At 45.6% G+C, this 24147-nt stretch overlaps 1 protein-coding gene across 1 annotated transcript in view; it reads left to right on the top strand.

The window, feature by feature from the left end:
- Positions 1-1072: 1072 nt before the first annotated feature.
- Positions 1073-24147, top strand: part of LOC126986808 (ankyrin-1-like) — a 68170-nt gene continuing 45095 nt past the window's right edge. Inside the window, exon 1 of the mRNA XM_050843172.1 lies at positions 1073-1384. Within this exon, the coding sequence (XP_050699129.1) occupies positions 1298-1384 (87 nt within the window). The 5' untranslated portion in view covers positions 1073-1297. The remainder of the gene's footprint in view (positions 1385-24147) is intronic.

Genomic DNA, 24147 nt, shown 5'->3' on the forward strand with positions numbered 1-24147 from the left:
TAGTAGTAGTAGTAGTAGTAGTAGTAGTAGTAGTAGTAGTAATAGTAATAGTAGTAGCAGTAGTAGCAGTAGTAGTAGTAGTAGTAGTAGTAGTAGAACACACAAGCACACGAAAACAGAAGCTTGTATCAAGTAACATAGTCACATCATGCTCGAACGATCTGTTGTTGTTGTTGTTTTCATATACATTGATTTATTGCTCATTTCAGGTGTATTAAAAAACATATGGCTCTGCCAGTGCTTATAAAGGATGTCTTAATAATCTACTGCATGTAAATAATGATTAGTATAATCGAAATAACATGAAATAGTAAATTATGAGCTATGAATGCAATGCTAGGTTATTTAGAATATTAGGCTACACATTTAGAATCAGGCTACTACGTATGTTATTTACATGCAACACATCAAAATTCCTTAAGTATAGACACTTACTGAGTCGGATGTCACTTTATGTGCCTGAACGAGATGAAATATGTTCATCTGAAAGGCTATGAATCGTTAAAGTATGATCAGACTATACTGTTTGATATACAAATTGTTCTTTCGTGTGCTTGTACGGCAGATTATCGATGCAAATCGGCACGTTTGCGGTTCATATAAAAATATATGAGAGTTTTTTTGTAACACAAACATTCAAATATATCACTGAAAATATAAAGTTGATCTTCACGCAATCACGAACTAACAATGCGCAGGTGCCACATGTACGTTCACGAGTGGACAGACGGAATGGAACGGACTATGGCAGTAGTACCAGCCACAGCATCAGCAGCAGCAGCAGCAGCAGCATCAGCATCGTCATCATCAGCATCATCATCATCAGCAGCAGCAGCAGCAGCATGGCTGTGGCATCATTTCATTCACCTTCTTGAACGTTCCCGCCGCCACACCTGAGATCGCCGCCAACAACAGGCCTCTCTGCCTCCGTCACCAGGATCAGCATTATTCTCAACAGCTTCCGGTGTGGCTGCCGCGCAGTGTGTGATGCGGCGTCACCAGGACACTGTCTGGTAACGTAATGGTCGCTGCCAGGCACTAAGGCGTGTCTGTCTCTCCCCCTCCCCACACAGGACGCACGGCCCTCCACCACGCTGCAGTGCGGGGCCAGGATGATTGTGTGCGTGTACTCCTTGCCGTCAGTGACGTTAAGGCCACGACCATAGCTGGCCGCACACCCCTGCACCTGGCTGCGTGGGCAGGGTATCTGGAGACGGTGAAGCTGCTGACGAATGAGGACGTGACGGTCCTCAACACGAAGGAGGAGGACGGAAACACCCCGCTGGACGTGGCCACGATGCAGGGCCACCATGCCGTGGAGGCCTGGCTGGCCAAGAAGAGCGGCGCGGTGCACATGGACGCCGCCCACTGCCTGCGCCTCATGGTGAGTACTGGCGCTGGGGCTGTTGTTGTTGTTGTTGTTGTTGATGTTTCTTTTATTATTATTATTATTATTATTATTATTATTATTATTATTATTATTATTATTATTATTATTATTATTATTATTAATATTGTTATCATCATAATCATTATCATTCCTATCATTTGTATTAGATTATTACATTTATTATCATTATTATTAGCGTCTTCCATTAAGCGTAACCCGTTTCTGGGTCGTGATCTGTAGAGTCCCTTGATAGATAGAGTCCCGACAACCTAAGGTTTGGACGCCATTATTGGCCCTGTTTTCGCCGCGAGAGCGTGTGCTAGCGTTTGAAAACCGCGGCGAAAACAGGGCCAATAATGGCGTCCAAACCTTAGGTTGTCGGGACTCTATCTATCAGGGGTTACGCTAAATGGAAGACGCTATATCATCACTAATGATACTGTTTTTATCAGTTATTATTATTATTGTTATTATTGTTATTAAAATCATTGTCATTATTTTTTTTTTAATGTTATCGTTGTATTATTATTATTATTATTATTATTATTATTATTATTATTATTATTATTATTATTATTATTATTATTTTTATTATTATCATTATTATTATTATTATTATCATTATTATTATTATTATTATTATTATTATTATTATTATTATTATTATTATTATTATTATTATTATTATTATTATTATTATTATTATTATTATTATTATTATTATTATTATTATCATTATTATTATCAATATAATTTTATTATTTTTATTATGATTACCTTAATGTGTAATGTTGAATATTTGTGTGTATTTCCTGACATCATCACGACTGTTACTATTGCCACTAACATTGTTATCACTGCTAACATCACTACAGTCGGTTCCTTCCACCCGTCCACTGCCGAGCGCGATTGCTTGAAAATCAACTGTTGTGATAAATATTCAAGTTATTTTTACAATAATATATTTGACTGTTTATGTACACAAAACCATCAGACCCAAACATGCCATAACATGCCGTATGGGTCACACACGCACACACGCACACACGCCTGTATCGAACACCACAGTCAGACCACACTCGAGCGAACACTGGCCTCCTGTATGCCTGCAATCCATCTCATTTCAGGTACATACAAAGGCACCTGGCTCTCTAAGAGTGAATAACAAGTATTTTATAAGTCATAGCGTGTAATTCACACAGGCAATACTCGAAATAGCCTTGCACCGGAAGAATATTTCATGCCAATTACTACATTACTGATGTGCTTTGTAAGCAAGAAACCATTGCACCTCCATAGCCAGATGTCTTTTTTCTGTTCCCGATACGAGATAAATAACGGGTGTTCAAAAGGCCTTTGTTCGTTCGAGTATGGTCTGTTTTTTTATCTCAACAGTTGATGTTCGTCCAATGACGTAACGCAGCGCACTCAGCCGCCCCGAGCTGCATCCTTCCCTCCCTCTCCCTGACTAATCCTTCCCTCCATTGGACGTGCCGGGTTCCTGCCTCCAGAGACGCGAACCTCGCCGCTGGTCTTGGTACAGCAGTGCTGGCGGCGTGGCAAGGCAGGTCGATCACATCCTTGTTAGTACTCGTTGGAGCATCCTCCAGAACTGTAGGGTTTTCCGGAGTGCTGAGTTCTTTACGGCCGACCACAGACTTGTTGCAAATCCAAGGATACGCATCACGTCCAAAAAAAGTTTCTTAAAAAGCAACTTCCCACGGGTAACCCTACAGAGGTACAGTCATAGCCACTGCCATGACTATAGCCTACCAAGCTGTGTGTGTGTGTGTGTGTGTGTGTGTGTGTGTGTGTGTGTGTGTGTGTATTTTGATGCACATGTGACCGTTTGCGCAGTGTTGGCTGTGTGTGTGTGTGTGTGTGTGTGTGTGTGTGTGTGTGAGAGAGAGAGAGAGAGAGAGAGAGAGAGAGAGAGAGAGAGAGAGAGAGAGAGAGAGAGAGAGGAAAAAGGAAGGAAGAATGAAGGAGGGGAGGAAGAGGAGGAGGAGGAAGAGGAGGAGGAGGAGGAGGAGGAGGAGGAGGAGGAGGAGGAGGAGGAGGAAACATGGAAACATGGAATGGCAGGCAACAGAAAGCTTATTGGCTTATTAGGCTACGAGGTTGCCTGCTGTAGAGTCGTGATCTGCAAGAGGAGGAGGAGGAGGAGGAGGAGGAGAGAGAGAGAGAGAGAGAGAGAGAGAGAGAGAGAGAGAGAGAGAGAGAGAGAGAGAGAGAGAGAGAGAATCACAATGACGAAAAAAAATATATAAATTAAGAAAAATATGAGATAATCTGAGAAAGAGGATGAGGAAGAGGCAGAGCAGAGGAGTAGACGAAGAAAGGAGGAGGAGGAAGAAGACGAGGAGTAAAACACACACACACACACACACACACACACACACACACACACACACACACACACACACACAGGTAAATAGATAGATAAATAAGTTTATTGACCATTACATACAATAAGTTAATTATAAAACAGTTATACAACATTTGGTCCATTATCAATAACACCAAAACAACCGATGAATTAAAATATAAGCACATCAAACGCAATACATGAAACAAACACCGAAACTCACTCAACTTCACCTCCTCAACTCCCACACAAATACTACATCTTAAAACACATAGAGCACTTAAAAGAGTCATAAAACGCAGAGCACCGGACACAAAAACGTAAAAACAACAGAATTTCAAGAAGTAAAGCCTAAACGTTTAGAGAATATAAAATACACGCCAGGAGAACACATACAAAAAGCTAAAACGTTTAGAACCCTATGTTGAACATAACACGATACACATGAAACAGGAAGCCAAGAAAATAACTCTTACACACATACTTTGCCAAAAACACACAAAGCACATAAGGAACATTCCTAAAACACAACACAGGACAAAAAAAGCGAAAAACATTAAGAGCATTTCAAGAAGTAAAGCCTAAACAAGTTAAAACTCAAAAACATAAAACACTGTACATAAGAACGTCCAACAACACAAGCATTTGAAGAAGTGAAGCCCAATCAAGCAAAGACAAAAAAAAAAGCATACAAGACTGTTTGGAGCACTTGGTACACATGACACAATCAAGATACACTTGAAGCATCTAGTACGTAATAAATCAAACCGCTAGTTCTTAAGTTCTTAACAAAATAAGATTCATTGAAAGTAATAATAAGATTGTGTGAAGAAATGTGACTTTACAGGAGGCAGGCGATGGAAAGGAAATTGTTTTGGGTGTCATTACTGTGAAGGTTCCAACATGTACCAGTGTGGTTTTAGGAATGGCTTGGGAACTTGTGATGCTCTCTTGTTGTCGATATATTCAATCTTCTCTCGATTATGAACATAAGTCTCGGCTTATTTCTTCGGATTTTAGTTCAGCCTTTGATGTGGTGAATCACAAGGCATTGTTGTTTAAACTGAAAAATTCTGGTGTAGGAGGGAGGGCATGTCCTAGATGTGATCTCTGAGCTTTTAACTGACAGGAAACGATGCGTTATTGTTGATGGTTCTTTTAGTCATTTTACCTCGGTGAAGTCCGGTGTTCCTCAAGGCAGTGTCTTGGGGCCTTTGTTGTTTAGTTTATTTACTAGTGATATGTGGGGTGGCATATCCTCCGAAATGTTGGCATATGCTGATGACACATCACTTTATACTACCATCTCCTCCCCCAACACAGAGTATCAGCAGCCAGTGGTTTGGAAGAGGATGTCTCCAGAATTCATTCTTGGTGTACTCAGTGGGGGATGAGGTTGAATCCTTTGAAATCCCAGGATCTTATTATTAGCAGATCCAGAGGTCTCTTCTTCCTCGCCACCCTGATGTTGTTTTTTTAACAATTTTGCGATTAAGAATTGTAAGTCTTTAAAGCTATTGGGGGTCTTTTTCGCAAGTGCAAAAAGATATTTTCTGACGACAGCGTTGTATTAAATTCCTTTTATTAATTTTTATTGCCACATTTTGAGTAGTGCTCCCCTGTTTTCCTCTCTGCTGCAGACTCCCATATGAAGCTCTTGGACCGGTTGTTTATTCAGATCAAGTTTTTGCTGCCTAATCTAGATATTAATCTTGAACATCGCCGCATTGTTGGCTCTCTTACTCTGTTGTATAAGATCTTTAACAATCATAATCATCCTTTACATTATAAACTTCCTCTGTCTTTTCTTCAGTCTCGTTTCACTATTTTTTTTTACAGCAAGGAGACAGCTCAAGGGCACAAAAAAGGAAACAATAATAAAAAAAAAAAAGCCCGCTACTCGCTGCTCCTAAAAAGAATCCAAAGAGGTTGCCGAAAGAGGGGCCAATTACGGGAGGAGAGGTGTCCTGATACCCTCCTCTTGAAAGAGTTCAAGTCGTAGGCAGGAGGAAATATTTGTAGTGTATTATGAGCAGGAGTGAATGAATTGTGAGGCATCAGATTAGTGGAGTAACGACAGCGGGAGAGCGGCTTGTAAACAGAGAGATAATAAATGTGCGGCAGAGCACGGGCCTTTAATGACGCCTGTAGCCAAGTTCTGAGGGCATGGACCAACACAACAAATGGCGACGAGGCTGTTGAATACTTGGTGATCAACGAGGACGCCAAGACTTGCAGCTGCTGAGTGGGAACACCACGAGAGAGAGACGAGAAGAGACGAAGCACCGCCCGGCACCCGGCACGATGACGGGTGTGGCAGTCAACGTTCCCCCTGTCGAGAAGTTTACCCTGGAGGATTCTTCTAATGTAGGACAAAGGTGGAAAAAGTGGAAGAAGTCCTTTAATATATATGTATATGGCTGCTAGTGGCGTCACAGTCGATGGCCAGAAGAGAGCCTTGTCGCTGCACCTAGCAGGCCCGGAGGTGCTGGATATTTCTGAAGCCCTAGAAGTTGGTGGGAACACATTCAAGAGTGCAGAGAAAGGCCTGGATGAGTATTTTTTTAACAAGAAGAATGTAGCATTTGAAAGACATGTATTCCGCCAGGTAGCGCAGCCTGTGGTTGTCTCCCACAGAGACAACTCGATGAGCAGGACCAGCATCTGGCTAACGTGCCACGTGCCCGTATAGCCGGAGTTGGCGTTGACGGACTATGCAGGCAATATATGTCGAATCAGTCTCACGGAGAAATCGCCGGTTTGACACAAATTCATTCCAGCGATATCCCATGATTCTGTGAAGACATTTATTACCAAAGACATCAATCCGCCTCTCCCAGTCCCCATTTAGTGTCCATGTCTCACAGCCATAAAGTAAGACAAGAAGCACAGCGGACTTGAAGATCCGGATGTTTGTCCTGCATAAGTGTCGACAACGCCATACTCGTGCTGAGCAAGTCCATAACACCGTGGCCCAAGCCAATCCGCCGTAAGACTTCCAGGCGAGACTCACCATTGTTCTGGTCTACTCTACTGTCACAGGTTAGTAACCGTGACTAGATATTCTCTCTCATATGTTGGTCAGCATATGGCTGAATGGATAGCGTAACGGCGCCGCGTTCAGGACGACGCGAGTTCAATCCCCGCCCGGAACCACCAAGCTGGGATTTTTCAGCCGCCGCCGAGTGGCTTAAAAATACCCACATGCTGTCCAGAAGATCACCTATCAACCCGGACTCTAGATTCTAGGATTAAAGATGAGCTCCGGGAGGGCAGCATGAGCCAATGCAAGATGGCACCACTATAAACACTCGCCTGCGCCAGAACGGGCTGGGCCGACCATCAGGCCCCACCGGGAAAAAGCCTTGGGCCGACCATTAGGATCCACCGGGAAGAAGCCTACCGGCGCAATAGGCCACGGCGTAAAAATATTTTAAAAAAACTCGAGACTATGGATAACTTCATAACTAGATTGCGTCAGCTCAGTGTGTCGTGTGAGTACCAAGCTGATCAAAAGAATGACGTCATCAGAGATCAAGTAATAGAGAAGTGTAAGTCTCATAGGCTAGGAGTTAGGTTATTGAGAAAGACATAACCTTGGAGAAAATTCAGGAGATGGCAAAACTACATGAAGCAGCTGAAACAGAAGCAAGACAAATAGAGAGTGATGCAGCAGTATCAAGCCCACAGTCAGTCAACAGGATTTATACACAAGGTGTCAGTACAGGAGGAAGAGGAGAAGACAGAAGACGAGGCTCACTGGGCAGAGGAAGGTCACTAGGTCACACACTTGGCAGAGGAAGGTCAACGGGTCACACTCACCACTCGCTGAACACAGGACCATGTTGGAGGTGTGGCAGGACGGGACATTATAATTACGACTGCACTGTAGCAAGAGACAAGGAGTGCGTCAAGTGTCACAAGAAGGGACATCTTGCGGCAATGTGCAAGAGCCGGAACCAAGAAGAAGGACTGGAGGCAAGACCTCAAGAAAGAAGAGAGAGAGGAGGCACGGAAGGTGCTAAGAAGAACCAGGAGTCGTGCAGAGCCAACAGCACCTACAGACCAGGAAGAGAACACAGGAATAAGCTAATTTTGTACAAGAGTATGATGTGATTTCGGATGAGTCTAATGAAAGTGAATGTGTTGAAGGAATGAGAAGAGGTTGTGACGCAAGTGACTTACCAATGCTAAAATTAGGAATAAATGGAGTTCCCGTAGAATGTGTAGTTGATTCAGGGGCATCATGTAATGTTGTAAGTGAGGCTACAGTTCAGGACTTTGCAGAGGATGTTACCAACAGACAAACAGTTCTTTCCATATGGTGTGAACACCCCATTGGATGTCAAAGGTGTATTTTCAGCATAGCTAAGCCGTAGGGACAAGGGGATGGTTGCTGAATTTGTTGTGGTTAAAGGTAAGAGTGTACCATTGATTGGAGCTAAAACTGGTAGAAGACTTGGAGTGATGAAAGCTGGTGACTTACAAGATGATGCAGTTAACATGTTAGGTAAGCCTTAGGGATTTGAGTATTTGCAACATAAGTATGAGAAATGTTTTAAAGGATTGGGTAATCTCCCGTCGTTGACTTGAAAATTCAGCGATTTTCGGTGGGACTCGAACCTGGTCCATGCTAGGTCCTCGGCCTCACCATGCCCACACTCTAATCACTCTGCCACCGCCTCCCGAAGATGTTGAGTAATGCAGAGTAGTCATCAGCGTAAAAGTTTATATAAAAGTTTGTTTCGGGAAGTCAATTAATGAACAGTAGAAAGAGATTTAGGGACATAAAAAAGCCCTGCGGAACACCACTTTTGATATGTTTAGGGATAGATCAGTGACCGCCTCAAACAGCAGAGATCGATCGGCCTGAAAGGAAACTGGAGAAAACAGAACAGACAAGTCTGAAGTATCAGAGTATCACCGAAACGGATAAGAGAAGATGACCAGTAGGAGTCAGGTATTAGGAAGGCAAAAAGATCACCATCAGGGCGCCCCCTGCTGAATCCCTACGGTTCAGAGAGAAGGTCAGAGGTTGATAGATGCTTCAGAACCTTCCTGTTAAAGACTGTTTCAAAATCTTTAGAAAGGCAAGAACGTAAACTCTAGGAGTTTGAAAGATTTGAAGGATTTGAGCAGTCACCCTTCTGTATATAGGTGTACCTCCAGCAGAAGGAAAGGTTGATGTTGAAAGGCAGAGACGGAAGAGCTTGACCAGGCAGGGTGTTAGCATGATAGCACAGTTTTTAGGGGCAGTAGGAGGCACTCGATTCGGTCCATAAGGATTCAGACCAGAGAGAGCATCGAAAACATCGTTCTTCAGAATCTCAATAACATAGCCGGAATAGTGAAGTCAGGCGGAGGGTGAGTACACCACAGCGACCTGAGTAGACCAGAGTGGAATTTTCAGAGAAAGTTTTAGCGAAGATTTCAGCATTAGAGAGAGAGGTGGCAGCGCGGGTGGCGTCAAGACCAAGGAGAGGTGCGAAAGACATAGAAGTTAAATTGCTGGAGATGTTTTCGGCCAGGGCAGACGTCTCTGGAAAAATTAGCAAAAGAAAAAGCAAAAAAAAAAAATGTGGCATTTGAAAAAATATATAGAATTATTGGCTAGTCGGAGAATATAATTTGCGCGATTCCTGTCAAATGTAAAGATTAGCCGGAGTGCAAAGGCTTCGGTACCTTTTGTGAGCTGCCTATATCTGATGACACGAGAACAAGCGTGACTGAAGCAAGGATTCTTAGCATGAAGAGTAGAGAAAGTAAGCGGAATGTGTGCCTCCATTCCAGAGACAATCACCTCAGTGATGCGCTGGGCACACACAGAGGGCCCTCCGTCCTGGAGGCAGCTATCTTTCCAGTGGAAATCGGAAAAGAACATCCTCAAGTCGCCCCACCGAACTGAAGCATAATGGCGGAAGTACCGCCTCCTCGATGGGTCCAGAGGCTGTACAGGAGCGATAGGACAGAATACAGAAATAAGGTCGTGATCGGATGCGCCCAGCGGAGAGAACAGTTTAAGAGTGTAAGCTTAAGTGTTAGAGTTTAGTAAGAGGCCTAGAGTGGCTATTGGGCGTGTCTCCAAGGCGGCCAGCGACATATGTAGGGTGCTGAAGCAGCTGTTCTAGCCACTGAGGAGACCAAGGACAGTGAAAGAGGATGGAAGCCAAAGCTGGTGGTGAACATTGAAGTTTCTTAAGATGGAGATTTCAGCGAGGGAAGAGTGGGTCAAGATGTGCTCCCTATGTAATGCCCCGGGATCTACGGGGGCGCAAACTTTACTCATTTGACTGAATTTTACTGAATTTTTAATAAAACATAGACTGATTAAGTTGACTTGCATAAATTTTTCCCGCGCAGTTGAGTGTGAAGCGGTAGCTGCCACCACCACCACGATCTGTTTTTAGTAAGAGATGAGATATGAAGTTTCCAGTTGAGATTTTGAGTTTAGGATAGACCGAGGATGTTTAGTGTTGACGAAGGTGATAGCTGAGTGTTGTCAAAGAATAGTGGATAGTTGTTTGGTAGATTGTGTCGAGTAGATAGGTGGAGAAACTGTGTTTTTGAGGCGTTGAAGGACACCCGGTTCCTCTTGCCCCAATCGGAAATAATAGTAAGGTCTGAGGCTAGGCGTTCTGTTGCCTCCAGCCTTGAATCGAGCCACAGCTCAATGGGGAGTAAATAAAACAATGAAACCCTGGAACTAGATTAATGATCACACTCAACCACGCCGGATGAAAAGGACGGAGGAAAACCTCGGAGTAGCGTGGATACCAAAAGGACGGAGGAGGACGTGAAGGCACTGTTTCCCGGGTACCCTTCCGGCCGATCACACTCGTAACCTTAAGACTGATGAAGGGGTCAATGGAAACAAGAATACAGTTATAAGGGGAGTTTACTTGATTGTGGTGTGCACAAGAAATGACATACAACTTTATGTAACAGCATAGGCTGGCCTAGAGAAGCTTACAATTGAATTTACTGAGTGAGGACCTCGGGTTCGCTCACACGGAAGAACGAGAGAGAGAAAAAAAAGGGGGGGGCATGTTAAACAAACTTGGACTGGCCTGGGGACTACTACCTAAACTTATTTACCTTGGAGGCCCTATGGTCGCTCACAAGGGGGATGATAAAACGGTTACATTTTTAAAATAATTGGGGTTAGGCGCTTGGGGAAATGTGTGTGTGTGTGTGTGTGTGTGTGTGTGTGTGTGTGTGTGTGTGTTGAGTGACTGTGTCTGGAAAACAGGGAGGGGGGAGGGACTGTGAGGCAACGGGGGGACTACCATTTCATGGCACTACACCTATTGTCTCATGGACTAACCAGTGTAGTTTGGCGTGCTTCTGCAAGGCAAATTATCTTTCTTTCTACACCAAACCGTATACACACGGGACGTCGATGTCCTGCAAAAGTTTCAGTACTGCCACATTTCCTACACCTAATCCATCATATTTCCAACACGAAAACAAGTATCCAGCGCATATCCTGCACACAAACGGAGTGCCCAGCAAATCACACAAATCGGTGTCTCCGGCCGCCGAACATACACGGTCATGCTGTCGTATCTCCTATAATTGTGCGATCACGTGGAATGTACAAAAGTGAAGTGCGAGCGAATGGAGGAAAGAGTACAAAACGCTGGAGAATATTAATGTGGGATTTTTTCTCTCTAACAGCATACGTTTATAATATGAAACTGTAAAGCAAGTTGAAATTGGGTTTCGTGACCACATTAATTTCAAAAGGACTTTTTGAAATTAATTCCTCACGCCTGCCATGAATGACGGCAGGGCAGGGCAAGCTGTACATTTTGTAACGTTATAATCTGCTGCTGCCACAAGAGTGGCTATGCAAGATGCTATGCTAATGCAAGATGGCGCCACTATAAACACTCGCCTGCGCCAGAATGGGCTGGGCCGACCATCAGGCCCCACCGGGAAGATGCCTACCGGCGCAATAGGCAGCAACGTAAAAAAAAAAATGCAGTCTGCACAGGGGGCAGCGTGTCGGCCGGCCACAAGAACCACTGCCCTGGGGTGGCATCCAGAAACGAGTTACAATTCTGTAAGTCAGCTTTTTTTTTACAACAAAGGAGGCAGCTCAAGGCACAAAAAAAGAAAACAGCAATAAAAAAAACGCTACTTGCTGCTCCTACAAAAAAAAAATCAAGAGGTGGCCGAATAAGAGGTCAATTTCGGGAGGAGAGGTGCCCTGATATCCTCCTCTTGAAAGAGTTCAAGTCGTAGGCAGGAGGAAATACAGATGAAGGAAGATTGTTCCAGAGTTTACCAGCGTGAGGGATGAAAGAGTGAAGATGCTGGTTAACTCTTGCATAAGGGGTTTGGACAGTATAGGGATGAGCATGAGTAGAAAGTCGTGTGCAGCGGGGCCGCGGGAAGGGGGGAGGCATGCAGTTAGCAAGTTCAGAAGAGCAGTCAGCGTGAAAATAGCGATAAAAGATAGAAAGAGAGGCAACATCGCGACGGAATTTAAGAGGTAGAAGACTATCAGTATGAGGAGGAGAGCTGATGAGACGAAGAGCCTTAGACTCCACCCTGTCCGGAAGAGCTGTGTGAGTGGAGCCCCCCCACACATGAGATGCTTATGTAACATTGTACGCCACCGGTGGATCCAGAAAGGTTTTGTAACGTACGTTGGATCCAGAAAGGTTACAGATTCTGTAAAGTGTGCGGTAACTTACAGATAGGCTACCTCGGTAGGTCATGTAACTTACTAAATGCATTCGATTTGCGTTAATAGCGTTATTATTAATAATTTTTCAACAAAGAAATGGACTATTACAGCTGAATATAGCATTTGCTGGCATATTAGTGTTGGAAACGAGATTACACACTTTGAGAGGCACGAGAAGTGTGGACGGTACGATACGTTCTCCCAGCAACACCGACGCCCGGGGGACTGCCAGACCTCCCTCCTCCCTTCTATTCTTCCTTCCTTTCTCTTTATTCATCCTCCTACCTCCTCCTCATCCATTCATCCATCCATCTCTAGATTTGTCCTTCCGTGGAGGGACCATGGGCCTTTGTCGGGAGACAGCACATGAATTGGGAGCCGACAGACTGACTATATATGTGAAGCAAACAACGAAATGTTCCCAGATTACGATCTAGTATAGTTTACCTTAAAAAAAAAAATTAATTTCAACATAAACATTTTACCACGTTGATGTAAAAAGCGGGAATAAAGTATATATGGTCTTAGAAATGTTATAGATAGCCATTGTGTCTTGGGTTGTTTTGAACCCACAGCTGAAGGCGGCTGCCTTACGATTGGTTGACGACTCTGAAAACACGCTTGTGATTCCCTGGCGAGTCTTATGACGTCATAGCTGGTTACGTAGATTCTGGCCAATCAACGCGATCCTATCTCCTTACCTAAAGCTTTCTGGATCCACACAACTCGCTACGCAGCGGTAGCGTACGTTACCTATACGAGGGCTAACAAATCTGTAACTTTGCAAAATCTTTCTGGATGCCACACCTGGCCAGGATAACCGCGGCGGAATACAAGGCCCCCGAAACACCATCACTCCTTATCTGGGAGAAAGGTTAGCGCTGTCCTTCCTCGCCCCACGAATGGAGAGGAGAATAGAATAAGAAGAGACAGAAGAGGCATTACTCCCTACGTAGACTTGACTCTGGTACGACTTGACTCGAGCTCGCTGCCTTTCGTGGTGTAGGGAATGTGACGCAACCCTGCAGGAATTGTGACAGAGTAGATTTGTATGTGTAGAAGACATGATGCATCCCCGTAGAAAATATGTCACTACTGTGATAGCTGCTAAAGCTGCGGGAGAGGTGACGTGTAGGAAATGCGCCGCAGGAAATGTGGCGCGCCTCCATACACGCGACACAAACACAATGTCCACAAAATTAGGAAAAAGTATCATGGAAAGTGGAGCACCACCCGCCCGGGCGAAAGAGGATCGGAAATGTCCACAGGATGGAATCCACTTCTGATTGGAACAAGCACAGCAGGCGTCTTGATAGCTCCCCCAACATTCTCTTCCTCAACTTGTGCAACATTTGCTGTGCTTCTGTTACTTTCCATTCTGCGGAACACCACGTCTCCTCCTCTTTAACCGAAACAGGTTTCTGACGCTACTACTGATGGTAATCTCTACTCTGTTTCCTCCTACTCCTCTTTCCTCACCTTCAACCCGAAGCTGGGTGTCTGTGTACGTCTATGTGCATCTATGTACGCAACATAACTTGCTCTGGCGCCCAAAAGCTTGACTTGACTGGCTAAGACTTAAGTAACTGTCATTCTGTTACTAAATACGTCTGTGGTGTTCATCTCTCACATGACTGCCAACTAGGTAAAGAACATTGACCACTTGAATTCCAAAGTGGAGCGAGCACAGCTTGACTCACTCTCCCTTCTATTAATCTCCAGCTTGGGAAGCGTCACTGCTCGCCACCAGCTCTGACTTTCATCGTCTTTCACTGACCGGCCTGGTGAACTAGCCAACAATTTAGCTCTCCTTCATGATCTAGAGCATTTGGCTGAGCATCCGGCCTTGAAGACGCCCAACACTCCAGACTCACTGGGGAGGCGGTGGCTGAGTGGTCAGCGTGCTGTCGTGGCGTTCAGGAAAACGCAGCTTCGCGTCCCGCCGCCTTGACAAACAAGCTGGCAGTTTTTCAGCCATCGCCGAGTGGCCCAAGACTACCCACATGCTGTCCTGAAGACCATCTATCTACCGGACTCTAGATTCACTCGGAAAGAGGACAAAGATGAGCTCCTGGGGGGCTGCATGAACCAAGCAGGATGGCGCCTCCTATTTCACGCCCTCTGCCTGCTCCTCGCGCTGAACAGCCCTGCTTCAGTCAGAGAGGGTTCAGCTCAGAAGCTTTTGCTAATCAAGTTCTCTTTATTCCGGCTCGGAATCGCTCCATATCTGTTCTCCGACTTACCCAACACTCCTTTTTTACTAAAAAATGTGAATCCTCTCTCCTACTCCAATTCTAACACAACATATTTGGCTGGAGTAGGTAGGAAGACACCTACCGAGCGGGCGCAAGCCACTCCCGGTGAGGTATATATGGGAGGTGAGAAGGGAGCTGAAGCCCTCCAAAGACCCTTCCCATGTCCTCACTAACCGTTTCCCTATTGTCTCACCAACACCGGAGAGAAGTTCAGCATGCTCTCCAAAGACAGATCCTCTCTTTATCCACACCACACTACATTTACACAACATATACACCTTTTCCCAAAATTAAAATTTCAAAATGGCGCACATACACCAAGCCTCGGAGTCCCCGCCTGGGGGGGGACCACAAATTCCCCCAGGTAGGACTCCCCTTCTGGCTGCCGACCCGAGAGGTGTCTTGATAACTCCTCGAACCTCTTTCTTCTCAATTTCTGCAACATTCGCGGTCTTCGCTCAAATTTTCATTCTGTGGAACATCATCTCTCCTCCTCTAAACCTCACCTTCTCTTCCTTACCGAAACACAGGTTTCTGAGGCTACTGACAGCAATCTCTACTCTGTTCCCTCCTACTATCTCTATCCTAAATTTCAATCCAAAGCTGGATGTTGCGCCTACGTGCGCAACGACATAACTTGCTCTCGTGCCCACGACCTTGACTCTTCTGAATTTTCCACCATCTGGCTAAGACTTCATTATCATTCTATTACTAAATACATCTGTGCTGTTTATCTCTCACCTAACTCTACCAACTATGTAAAATTCTTTGACTATTTGAATTCTAAAGTGGAGCACATCTTGGCCCACTCTCCCTTCGCTGAAATCTCCATCCTAGGAGATTTCAATGTTCACCACCAGCTTTGGCTTTCATCCTCTTTCACTGACCATCCTGGTGAACAAGCCTACAACTTTGCTATCCTCAACGACCTAGAGCAGTTGGTCCAGCACCCTACACGTATTCCTGACCGTCTTGGAGATCGGCCCAACATTCTAGACCTCTTCCTTACCTCAAACCCTTCTGCTTATTCTGTCAAACTGTTCTCTCCGTTGGGCTCCTCCGATCACAATCTTATTTCTGCATCCTGTCCTATCGCTCCTGTACACCCTCTGGACCCACCGAAGAGGCGATGCTTCTGGCATTTTGCTTCAGCTCGGTGGGACGACCTGAGGATGTACTTTTCCGATTTCCCGTGGAATGATTATTGCTTCCAGGATAGAGACCCCTCTGTGTGTGCTCAGCGCATCACAGAGGTGATTGTCTCTGGAATGGAGGCATACATTCCTCGTTCTTTCTCTACTCCTCACGCTAAAAAGCCTTGGTTTAATCACGCTTGTTCTCGTGCTGTCAATGATAGAGAGGCAGCTCACAAAAGGTACCAGAGCCTTCAAACTAATGGTAATTATGAACTTTACATTTCTGCCCGAAATCGTGCCAAATCTATTCTCCGACTAACCAAAAATTCTTTCATTAATAGAAAATGTCAAAACCTTGCTTTCTCTAACTCTTCCCGTGACTTCTGGCATCTAGCCAAAAACATCTCCTCCAACTCTGTTCCCTCCTACTATCTCTATCCTAAATTTCAATCCAAAGCTGGATGTTGCGCCTACGTGCGCAACGACATCACTTGCTCTCGTGCCCACGACCTTGACTCTTCTGAATTTTCCCCCATCTGGTTAAGACTTCACTGTCATTCTATTACTAAATACATCTGTGCTGTTTATCTCTCACCTAACTCTACCAACTATGTAAAATTCTTTGACTATTTGAATTCTAAAGTGGAGCACATCTTGACCCACTCTCCCTTCGCTGAAATCTCCATCCTAGGAGATTTCAATGTTCACCACCAGCTTTGGCTTTCATCCTCTTTCACTGACCATCCTGGTGAACAAGCCTACAACTTTGCTATCCTCAACGACCTAGAGCAGTTGGTCCAGCACCCTACACGTATTCCCGACCGTCTTGGAGATCGGCCCAACATTCTAGACCTCTTCCTTACCTCAAACCCTTCTGCTTATTCTGTTAAACTGTTCTCTCCGTTGGGCTCCTCCGATCACAATCTTATTTCTGCATCCTGTCCTATCGCTCCTGTACACCCTCTGGACCCACCGAAGAGGCGATGCTTCTGGCATTTTGCTTCAGCTCGGTGGGACGACCTGAGGATGTACTTTTCCGATTTCCCGTGGAATGATTATTGCTTCCAGGATAGAGACCCCTCTGTGTGTGCTCAGCGCATCACAGAGGTGATTGTCTCTGGAATGGAGGCATACATTCCTCGTTCTTTCTCTACTCCTCACGCAAAAAATGATAGAGAGGTAGCTCACAAAAGGTACCAGAGCCTTCAAACTATTGCTAATTATGAACTTTACATTTCTGCCCGAAATCGTGCCAAATCTATTCTCCGACTAACCAAAAATTCTTTCATTAATAGAAAATGTCAAAACCTTGCTTTCTCTAACTCTTCCCGTGACTTCTGGCATCTAGCCAAAAACATCTCCTCCAACTTCACTTCTTCATCTTTCCCTCCACTCTTCAGTCCTGACGGCAACACTGCCGTCTCATCTATCTCTAAGGCTGAACTCTTCTCTCAAACTTTTTCTAAAAACTCCACTCTGGACGATTCTGGGCATATTCCTCCTACTCATCCCCCCTCTGACTCCTTTATGCCTGTTATAAAAATTCTTCAAAATGATGTTTTCTATGCCCTCTCTGGCCTCAATCCTCAGAAGGCTTATGGACCTGATGGAGTGCCTCCTATTGTCCTTAAAAACTGTGCCTCCGTGCTGTCACCCTGCCTGGTCCAACTCTTTCGCCTCTGCCTGTCAACATCTACCTTTCCTTCTTGCTGGAAGTATGCCTTCATACAGCCTGTACCTAAGAAGGGTGACCGCTCCAATCCCTCAAACTACCGTCCTATTGCTTTACTTTCTTGTCTATCTAAAGCTTTTGAATCAATCCTTAACCGGAAGATTCAAAAGCACCTTTCCACTTCTGACCTTCTATCTGATTGCCAGTATGGGTTCCGCAAGGGGCGTTCTACTGGTGATCTCCTAGCCTTCTTAACTGACTCTTGGTCATCCTCTCTTAGCCGTTTCGGTGAAACTTTTGCTATTGCGCTGGACATATCAAAAGCTTTTGATAGGGTCTGGCACAAATCTTTGCTTTCAAAACTACCGTCCTACGGTTTCTATCCTTCTCTCTGTACCTTTATCTCCAGTTTCCTTTCTGACCGTTCTATTTCTGCCGTGGTAGACGGTCACTGTTCTTCTCCTAAATCTATTAACAGTGGTGTCCCACAGGGTTCTGTCCTATCTCCCACTCTTTTTCTGTTGTTCATTGATGATCTTCTTTCCAAAACGAACTGTCCTATCCATTCCTACGCCGATGATTCCACTCTGCATTATTCAACTTCTTTTAATAGAAGACCCACCCTTCAGGAACTTAACGACTCAAGGCTGGAGACTGCAGAACGCTTAGCCTCAGACCTTACTATTATTTCCGATTGGGGCAAGAAGAACCTGGTGTCCTTCAACGCCTCAAAAACACAGTTTCTCCACCTATCCACTCGACACAATCTTCCAAACAACTATCCACTATTCTTTGACAACACCCAGCTATCACCTTCCTCAACACTAAACATTCTCGGTCTATCCTTAACTCAAAATCTCAACTGGAAACTTCATATCTCATCTCTTACTAAATCAGCTTCCTCGAGGCTGGGCGTTTTATACCGTCTCCGCCAGTTCTTCTCCCCTGCACAGTTGCTGTCCATATACAGGGGCCTTGTCCTCCCTCGTATGGAGTATGCATCTCATGTGTGGGGGGGCTCCACTCACACAGCTCTTCTGGACAGAGTGGAGGCTAAGGCTCTTCGTCTCATCAGCTCTCCTCCTCATACTGATAGTCTTCTACCTCTTAAATTCCGCCGCAATGTTGCCTCTCTTTCTATCTTCTATCGATATTTCCACGCTGACTGCTCTTCTGAACTTGCTAACTGCATGCCTCCCCCCCTCCCGCGGCCCCGCTGCACTCGACTTTCTACTCATGCTCATCCCTATACTGTCCAAACCCCTTATGCAAGAGTTAACCAGCATCTTCACTCTTTCATCCCTCACGCTGGTAAACTCTGGAACAATCTTCCTTCATCTGTATTTCCTCCTGCCTACGACTTAAACTCTTTCAAGAGGAGGGTATCAGGACACCTCTCCTCCCGAAACTGACCTATCTTTCGGCCACCTCTTTGGATTCTTTTTAGGAGCAGTGAGTAGCGGGCTTTTTTTTATTAATGTTTGCTTTTTGTGTGCCCTTGAACTGTCTCCTTTGCTGTAAAAAAAAATAAAAAAAATAAAAAAAAAAAACTTCACTTCTTCATCTTTCCCTCCACTCCTCAGTCCTGACGGCAACACTGCCGTCTCATCTATCTCTAAGGCTGAACTCTTCTCTCAAACTTTTTCTAAAAACTCCACTCTGGACGATTCTGGGCATATTCCTCCTACTCATCCCCCCTCTGACTCCTTTATGCCTGTTATAAAGATTCTTCAAAATGATGTTTTCTGTGCCCTCTCTGGCCTCAATCCTCAGAAGGCTTATGGACCTGATGGAGTGCCTCCTATTGTCCTTAAGAACTGTGCCTCCGTGCTGTCACCCTGCCTGGTCAAACTCTTTCGCCTCTGCCTGTCAACATCTACCTTTCCTTCTTGCTGGAAGTATGCCTTCATACAGCCTGTACCTAAGAAGGGTGACCGCTGCAATCCCTCAAACTACCGTCCTATAGCTTTACTTTCTTGTCTATCTAAAGCTTTTGAATCAATCCTTAACCGGAAGATTCAAAAGCACCTTTCCACTTCTGACCTTCTATCTGATCGCCAGTATGGGTTCCGCAAGGGGCGTTCTACTGGTGATCTCCTAGCCTTCTTAACTGACTCTTGGTCATCCTCTCTTAGCCGTTTCGGTGAAACTTTTGCTATTGCGCTGGACATATCAAAAGCTTTTGATAGGGTCTGGCACAAATCTTTGCTTTATAAACTACCCTCCTACGGTTTCTATCCTTCTTTCTGTACCTTTATCTCCAGTTTCCTTTCTGACCGTTCTATTTCTGCCGTGGTAGACGGTCACTGTTCTTCCCCTAAATCTATTAACAGTGGTGTCCCACAGGGTTCTGTCCTATCTCCCACTCTTTTTCTGTTGTTCATTGATGATCTTCTTTCCAAAACGAACTGTCCTATCCATTCTTACGCCGATGATTTCAATCTGCATTACTCAACTTCTTTTAATAGAAGACCCACCCTTCAGGAACTTAACGACTCAAGGCTGGAGGCTGCAGAACGCTTAGCCTCAGACCTTACTATTATTTCCGATTGGGGCAAGAAGAACCTGGTGTCCTTCAACGCCTCAAAAACACAGTTTCTCCACCTATCCACTCGACACAATCTTCCAAACAACTATCCCCTATTCTTTGACAACACCCAGCTATCACCTTCCTCAACACTAAACATCCTCGGTCTATCCTTAACTCAAAATCTCAACTGGAAACTTCATATCTCATCTCTTACTAAATCAGCTTCCTCGAGGTTGGGCGTTCTGTACCGTCTCCGCCAGTTCTTCTCCCCTGCACAGTTGCTGTCCATATACAGGGGCCTTGTCCTCCCTCGTATGGAGTATGCATCTCATGTGTGGGGGGGCTCCACTCACACAGCTCTTCTGGACAGAGTGGAGGCTAAGGCTCTTCGTCTCATCAGCTCTCCTCCTCATACTGATAGTCTTCTACCTCTTAAATTCCGCCGCAATGTTGCCTCTCTTTCTATCTTCTATCGATATTTCCACGCTGACTGCTCTTCTGAACTTGCTAACTGCATGCCTCCCCCCCTCCCGCGGCCCCGCTGCACTCGACTTTCTACTCATGCTCATCCCTATACTGTCCAAACCCCTTATGCAAGAGTTAACCAGCATCCTCACTCTTTCATCCCTCACGCTGGTAAACTCTGGAACAATCTTCCTTCATCTGTATTTCCTCCTGCCTACGACTTGAACTCTTTCAAGAGGAGGGTATCAGGACACCTCTCCTCCCGTATTTGATCTTCCTTTCGGCCACCTCTTTTGTTTCTTTTTTAGGAGCAGCGAGTAGCGGGCTTTTTTTTTTATTATTGTTTTCTTTTTTTGTGTGCCCTTGAGCTGCCTCCTTTGTTGTAAAAAAAAAAAAATATGTCTCACTATTTTAACCTTTATATCTTCCCCACCTCTGTCTAATTTCGGTGAACCTACAGCTGTCACATCTGTCTCCAAAGCTGAACTTTCTCTTGAAATTCCACTCTGAACGCTTCAGGGCATATTGATCCCACTGATCCCTCCTCTGGCTCCATTATGCCTGCTCTTTATTTTTAAGGAATAATGTTTTCTATTCTCTCTTGGGGCTCCATCCTCAGAAGACTTATGGACACGATGGAAGGTCTATTACCCTTGAAGTCTGTGCTACCGTGCTGACTCCCCGCCTGGTCAAACTCTTTCGTCTCTGCTTCTCAACATGCATCTCTCTGCCCTACTGGAAGCTAAGTCTATATATACCAAGTCAAGTCACTCTGCTTCAAAACTGCGACCGGTACGCGCAGGAGGCGGTTTTGGGGCGGAGCAGTCTGACGAAGTCACTTGAAGCTAAAAAAAAAAAAATACCCGCCAGTTCAGAGGTGACATAAGTTGGGGCCGTATATGCACTCTGGATGTGCATTCTGGCCTTCTTTCACAGCGCGTTCAGGCAAGCCACTGACGAAAAAATATATTTTTTATTGTGCTATTGCGTGACTGTAATTCCAATGCCTACAAACGGCGGTGTGGGGTGTGTGGGAGGGCATATTGAAGTGATTGATTTAAATTAGTCCGCCTTTCTTCGTTTTCTCTAAATCCCTGTTTCTACATTCTCTAGTTTGGCTCCAAGCAGCGTCACGCATAAACCACGCCTCAGCCGTGTCTCCTCCCACAAACCTGCGTATGACTTGACTTGGTGTATATTGACTTAGATTGGAAGTACACCTACATGCAACGTGTGCGTAAGAAGATTGACCGCTCAGATCCTTCAAACTACCGTACTATAGTTTTGCATTCTCGTTCTTATAAAGCTTTTGAAAGAATGATAATCCTCAGAATCTTATGAATCCAAGCTTTGTTCCTGATCGCTGTTTCCACAGTCATTACACTTCTCTCGGAAAAGAAATAAAGATGTCATTATATCTCCCCTAAACAAACTAAGAAGAGGAAGAAAAGAAAGAGGAGAAGGTGGAGGAGAAGGAAGAGGAGGAGGAGGCAGAGGAAGAGGAGAAGAAGGAGGAGGACAAAGAGGAGGAGGAGGAGGAGGAGGAGGAAACATGGAAAGACAAGCAACAGAAAACCTATTGGCTCATTACGAGGTTGCCTGCTCCAGAGCCGTGATCTGCCTGACAGTCACTTGGTGGAGGAGAAAGAAAAGGAGGAAGGGAAGGAGCAGGATCAAGAGAAGTATCAATAGGTGGGGCAGGACCAGTAGCTGCGTTTGTTACATGAGGAGCGTGAGCGTCAGGAATATACAGAAGAGAAGGAAGAGGTGAAGGAGGAAAATGAGGAACAAAATTTAGCTCAAAAAAAGCAAGTAAAAAAAATTCGAAGTCGTTAAAACTAAAAACAAAGATCAAAAGTACCACTACAGTAAATGTCAGAGAGAGAGAGAGAGAGAGAGAGAGAGAGAGAGAGAGAGAGAGAGAGAGAGAGAGAGAGAGAGAGAGAGAGAGAGAAGAAAGGTTATTGAAATATATATATGATAGATTGGAGAAGAAGAAAAAAAGGAAACTAAAAAAGGAGATAAAAAAACGAAATATAATTACAAAAAGAAGAAAAATCCCACATAACTATCTTTTTACATTTATAAGACTAACCTCACCATCCCCCACCGCCCCTTCTTCCCGCCCCCTCCCCACATCCATCATTCCCACGCCCCTTCCTTCCCAACCCCCTCCATCTCCCATCCTCTTCTTTCCAGACCCCCTCCATCACCCCTACCCTTCCTTCCCAACCCCCTCCATCTCTCCTCAACTTCTTATCCCTTCCCTCCATACCCCCTCCCCTTCCTTCCCCATCCCCTCCGTACCCCTTCCCCTTCCATCTTCACCCCTCCATCTCTCCTCAACTTCTTATCCCTTCCCTCCATACCCCCTCCCCTTCCTTCCCCATCCCCTCCGTACCCCTTCCCCTTCCATCTTCACCCCTCCATCTCTCCTCAGCTTTGGTTCCCTCCCCTCTATCCCCCCTCCCCTTCCTTCCCCATCCCCTCCATACCCCCTCCCCTTCCATCCTCACCCCTCCATCACCCCTACCCTTCCTTCCCAACCCCCTCCATCTCCCCTCCCCTTCCTTCCCACACCTTCGATCCCCCCTACCCTTTCTTTACCCTCCTCTCCATCCTCCCTCCACTTCCCTACCCCCTCCATCCCTTCCTCTCCTTCTTTACCCATCTCCCCATCCCCGCGATCAACAACTCCCCGTAATTAAAACCTCTTCCATTCCCCTTCCATTTTTCCCCACCCTCCATACCCCCTCCCCTTCCTTCCCCACTCCCTCCATCTACCCTCCCCTTTCTTCCCAACCACCCTCGATCCCCCTCCTTTTCCGTCCACCCCCCCTCCACCCACTCCTTTTCTTTCCCCTCCCTTCTAATCCTCCTCCTTCTTTCCCGATCCCTTCCATCTCCCTTTTTTTTCTTCCTCAACCACTCATCTCCCTTCACCTTCATTTTCTGCCCCCTTCATCCCCCTCCCCTTCCTTCCCTACCCCCTCCATCCCCCCACAAAATTCTCCCCACCACGTCGATCCCTCCTCGTCGTCCTTCCCACTCCTTCCATCACACATCCCATTCTTTCCCACCCACTCCATCCCCCCTCCACTTCTTTCGCCACCTCCTACATCCCCCTTCTCCTTCCCTTACCATCCCCTACATTTTCCCTCCACTTTCCCATCCCCTCCATCCCTTCCTCCCGTTACTTACCCATCAATCCATCCCCCAACCCTATCCACCCCATCCCATCAATCAACAACTCCCCGTCCTTGACACCCCTTCCTCCCCTCTACCCTTCCTTCCCCGCCACCTCCACCCCCCTCCTCTTACTTCAATATTACCTCCATCCCTGCTAACCTTCCTTTCCCACCCCTTCCTTCTCTGCACTTCCTACCCCACCGCTTCCTTCTCCCTCTAACCTTCCTTTTTTCAATCCTCCATTCCCCCTTCCTACCCCACTCCCTCCATCCCCACTCCCCTTCCTTCCTAACCCACACAATCCCAACTCCCCTTCCTTCCCCACCTCCTCCATCCCCTCTCCCTTTCCTTCACCATCCCATCCACCCCCTTGCACTTCTTCCCCCTCTTTATCCTCCCTCCCAATCCTTCCCCACGCCTCTACCCCCCACCCATTCCTACCCACCC

Source organism: Eriocheir sinensis, chromosome 63 (assembly GCF_024679095.1).
Source record: "Eriocheir sinensis breed Jianghai 21 chromosome 63, ASM2467909v1, whole genome shotgun sequence".
Lineage (NCBI taxonomy): Eukaryota > Metazoa > Arthropoda > Malacostraca > Decapoda > Varunidae > Eriocheir > Eriocheir sinensis.